At 39.9% G+C, this 5,000-nt stretch overlaps 1 protein-coding gene across 1 annotated transcript in view; it reads left to right on the forward strand.

Annotated features, from left to right (window-relative positions):
- Positions 1 to 480: 480 nt before the first annotated feature.
- The window catches only part of LHX2 (LIM homeobox 2), a 55,460-nt gene continuing 50,940 nt past the window's right edge, over positions 481 to 5,000 (forward strand). The window contains exon 1 of the mRNA XM_040324857.1: positions 481 to 605. Within this exon, the coding sequence (XP_040180791.1) occupies positions 519 to 605 (87 nt within the window). The 5' untranslated portion in view covers positions 481 to 518. The remainder of the gene's footprint in view (positions 606 to 5,000) is intronic.

Consider the following 5,000-nt stretch of genomic DNA (forward strand, 5'->3'; position numbering starts at 1 on the left):
TTCATAGGTAGGGACCTATACCAAGCAAAAGACATCTGTAATATATATATATATATATATATTTATATATATATATATATATATATATATATATATATATATATATATATATATATATATATATATTTATATATATATATATATATATATATATATATATATATATATATATATATAAATAAATAAATATATATATATATATATATATATATATATATATATATATATATATATATATAAAAAATATAATATATATATATATATATATATATATATATATATATATATATACACACACAGAATTTTTAAAGAAGTTTTGGAAGATGATGATATTCACAGCAGTGAAACCTGCCAAGGATAAGCTGTTTCCATCTTCCCTATACGTCTCTCACTACATTATCTGCCAAGCTATGTGAAGCTATTTGCTCAGTTGTGCAGACTGTACCATGCAGAAGAGAGTAGGGCAGATTTCCAGAGACACACACACACTCCCTTTCCCCATCTCCCTTACTGTACATATGCATATACATGAATATACCCCACCCAGAGCACAGCACACACCATCCACCAGGTCTGGCTTTCACCACACTCTGTGCACCAGCAAGGTAAGAGCTCATCTCTCTGTATATACTGAAGGGGGGTCTTCAGCACCCCATTTTCCCAGCTCCATCTGTCTTCAGGGACCTTGTTGTATACAGGGACCTTTCTTGCCTATTGCCATATGTGAAATACTCTCTTTTAATCCATCTACTTACTTTGCATCTGGCCTTAAAAGTATATCTGCTCTGTAATTATTTCTCTGGTTATTGGAGTGTTAAGTATGCTGCTTATTTATTGCATGAAATGAATGTAGAGATACAGTAGATTGAGTCTTTTTTTTTTTTTTTAATGATCATTATACAATGATAATAATAATAATAAAAAAATCAAACAAGCACATGAACAGTGTTTTAGCAGCTTTTGTGTTGAAGTGATGTATATTTTAGATGGTCCAGGAAGAAAAGAGGATTTAACCCTGGTGCTCCTCAGTGGGATCCCTTGGAGTATGTAGGGGAGCAGGACAAGCCCAGGAGCCCCCAGTTCACTGGATACAAAAGCATTTAGATCGGTTTGAAGCAGTTAATCCCGTGCTAGCTGGGTACCTTTTGTTTCCAAGTCCTCTGTGGGTTTTTTTTTTCTTCAGCTTGTCCTCCTCGCCTGATTGACTGCCCAATGGATGCTAATTATCCAAATGTCGCTCCTGTCCTTTGACTGACTTGCCATGTATTGTAGGACAACTGTCATGCATTCTGTCATTGCGGATCATATTACAATATCATCATATGAAAATGGTCCCCCCACCATCTCAGCTTGTGATGCAGCAGATGCTGCAGAGATTTCAGCCTTTAATTTGGGTGGAATTCAGCAGGGTCGGCGATTAGGGCCACCTAGACTCGCTGCCATTGAAATTCAAGCACGACAGAGGTGTATGTTTCTTCATTTGCATCATAATATTCCAAACGTCTTCCTAGGCTGCTCCTCCTGCCTGTGCACTCACTGTGTAATGCACTTCCATTCCCAGCAATTAAACTCATACCTGTCTAATTAATGCTGCGACAATACAAACACTGCTGAATTATAAGGCTCAGGCGGTGACAACGAGGACACCTGAGGCTTGCTGTGTGCAGGGACCGGGATCACATATACAGTAGAACAGACATTGCTGGGATATTGGCACCGATCAGTCTTCACATGGTGCATGGTTCAGCAATCAATGGGTGTCACACTCTGGTTGTCATACTGATCCTGATCTTCAGTCAGTATTTTTCCTTGGTACCTGGAATAGGGGATTCCTCTGACCGAGCAGGGACAGAGGAGGGATGGGACAAAGTGGTGTTATTATTTTTATATATGATATATTTGGATGTATGTGCTGAGGCTACACTTAGGTCACTACACTGCCAGATCCTACATCAATATTGTACCTCTATTAGATCCCAACTATATTAGATCCCAACTTCTCTGGTCCGGAACCAGGCTCACAGTGCTCCGGCCAACGGTCCTTTCCGGGACACCTCTGTGAACCCAACCTAAGAGAATGTAGGCCTTATACTGATCATTCTTTTATTTCTCTCTTCCTCTTTCTTTCACCCTTTTTCCACTCATCTTTCTTTTTTTTAATCTTATATTTCCCCCTTTCTTTTTTTTCTCTCTCCTCTTATTCCTTTTTTTCTTTCACTATTTCTTTATGTTTCTCTTTCTTTCTCTTTTTTCTTTCTTTATGTTTCTTTCCGCTCTACGTTTCTTCCTTTTTTTTAATTAATGTTATCTTTCTTTCTATCGTTCCTCTCTCTCTCTTCTTTTCTTTCTTTCTCTCTCTCTCATTCTCATTCTCTCTGATCCTCTGTTTCGTTTTATTTTTCTTTTCACTCTATTGCTTTCTTCTTCTTCTTTTTTTCTGGAACTCTACCTATCTCTTTAACTCCCTCATTTCCCTTTCTTCTCTTCCCATCCTTTCTTTCTATTATACATTTCATTCTTTATTTCTTTCTTTGCTCTTTCGTCCTCTCCCTCTCCTTTATTTTCTATTTTTGTGTTTATATAGATTTTCTTTTCTTCCATTTCTTTTTACTTTTCCTCTAGATCTAAATATACACGTTTCACAGCTATGGAGACACCCAGTGACCTAGGGAGATCTTTGTATTATTTTTATATACAATCCTTACAGCAGTGTATTGATGTGTCAGTGGAGAGGTGATGATGGACAGTGTGCATTGTTATGTGCCATATATATTGTAAACAGGATATCACGCAGATTCATTATTCGCCATGATAAATAATTTGCTGAGTATTTTTTTTATATGGGGGATTTAAGGATAAATTGCAAGCATTTCAAGCGGTTAAAATCCAGAAAAAAGGTCTCATTGTGTGTTTTATGACTGGACATTATTGTTTTATATCAGACATAATAATAAATATCACGTGCAGTATAGTGTGCAGATGTGGGAGCATAGAGAGCATTGGTTTTGTCATTGTGATTGTCTGTTCTGGGGGTTTGTGGGACACCCACAGCAAGAAAAGGGGGGGGGGCAGGCTGTGTCACTGGAAGGAAAGAAATGTGTGAAGAGAGACCAATGCCAATTAACCCCAAATCTCCCTGGGATGTTTGCTATTTTTTCCTGGTCCTGTCCTGCCTTGGAGTAATTGGATACTGTTGTAAAAAAGAATGCGGATGTTTTAAGGTTTTCAGTAACATTACTTTGAAAAAAAAAAACGAAAAAAATAAAAAACGACTGTAGACAGATTCCTAGCAGACTGCCACCCCCCCTCTACCCCAAATAAAACCCAAACTGCACCCATCATTTGCAGGAGACGCTTCCTATGCCAGGGAATGTTCTGTAATAGGGGACAGCAAGATCTCACTGACTGCCCCCCCCCCCCCCAGCACTGATCAGCACTGACAGCCCTCCACAATACAGACACTGATCAGGGAGGTACTTAGCTGGACCCGACATGTTCTCTAATCTGCACCAGGCATGACATTTGTCCCCTTCTTCATTACTTGTTTAGAAAGTCAGGTAAACAATTCTAAAGTTCTAAAGGAACTCCACAATTCACACAGGTGCACTGAAACGGAGGAATTATTAGCACAAATTGTAAATCCTGCAATCTATTTTCTCATAGGTACAATTAACTGGATTCATTTCAACCTCTTTCATCATTTTGAATCTGCATTGCGTTCTGTATTGTTTATTTTCTTATAAGACGGATTTGCGACATGATGCAGAGCGATTTTATGTCAAATGATTTAATTTTTATTTATTTTTTATATATATTATGTGTGCCATATGTCCATATCTTGCTGTGCAACTTAATTTGGAGATGATAAAATACTATATTTATATTCATAATTTACATAATTTAGCATAACAGCATTAAATAAATTACATGGGCTACTTTATCCACCGAACTTTCTAATCTCACCCCGAACATATAATAGAAAAGGGAAAAAATGGTTCAAGTTGATCCATGACAGGTTATTGATATTGATCAATACTTTGACTGTAGCATGTGCTTCAAAGGCAGTACTTTAGCATATATCTGTGATAGTTCTCTCATCCTTTAGGTCTAACGTGTAGTCAGGGTAGGGTGCTAGGATGTAGTCGGGGTAGGGTGCTAGGATGTAGTCAGGGTAGGGTGCTAGGATGTAGTCAGAGTAGGGTGCTAGGATGTAGTCAGGGTAGGGTGCTGGGATGTAGTCAGGGTAGGGTGCTAGAATGTACTTAGGGTGGGGTGCTAGAATGTAGTTAGGGTAGGGTGCTAGGATGTAGTCAGGGTAGGGTGCTAGGATGTAGTCAGGGTAGGGTGCTAGGATGTAGTCAGGGTAGAGTGCTAGGATGTAGTCAGGGTAGGGTGCTAGGATGTAGTCAGGGTAGGGTGCTAGGATGTAGTCAGGGTAGGGTGCTAGGATGTAGTCAGGGTAGGGTGCTAGGATGTAGTCAGGGTAGGGTGCTAGGATGTAGTCAGGGTTGGGTGCTAGGATGTAGTCAGGGTAGGGTGCTAGGATGTAGTCAGGGTAGGGTGCTAGAATGTAGTTAGGGTGGGGTGCTAGAATGTAGTTAGGGTAGGGTGCTAGGATGTAGTCAGGGTAGGGTGCTAGAATGTAGTTAGGGTGGGGTGCTAGAATGTAGTTAGGGTAGGGTGCTAGGATGTAGTCAGGGTAGGGTGCTAGGATGTAGTCAGGGTAGGGTGCTAGAATGTAGTTAGGGTAGGGTGCTAGGATGTAGTCAGGGTAGGGTGCTAGGATGTAGTCAGGGTAGGGTGCTAGAATTTAGTTAGGGTGGGGTGCTAGAATGTAGTTAGGGTAGGGTGCTAGGATGTAGTCAGGGTAGGGTGCTAGGATGTAGTTAGGGTAGGGTGCTAGGATGTAGTCAGAGTAGGGTGCTAGGATGTAGTCAGGGTAGGGTGCTAGGATGTAGTCAGGGTAGGGTGCTAGGATGTAGTCAGGGTAGGGTGCTAGG

Source organism: Rana temporaria, chromosome 9 (genome assembly GCF_905171775.1).
Source record: "Rana temporaria chromosome 9, aRanTem1.1, whole genome shotgun sequence".
Classification (NCBI taxonomy): domain Eukaryota; kingdom Metazoa; phylum Chordata; class Amphibia; order Anura; family Ranidae; genus Rana; species Rana temporaria.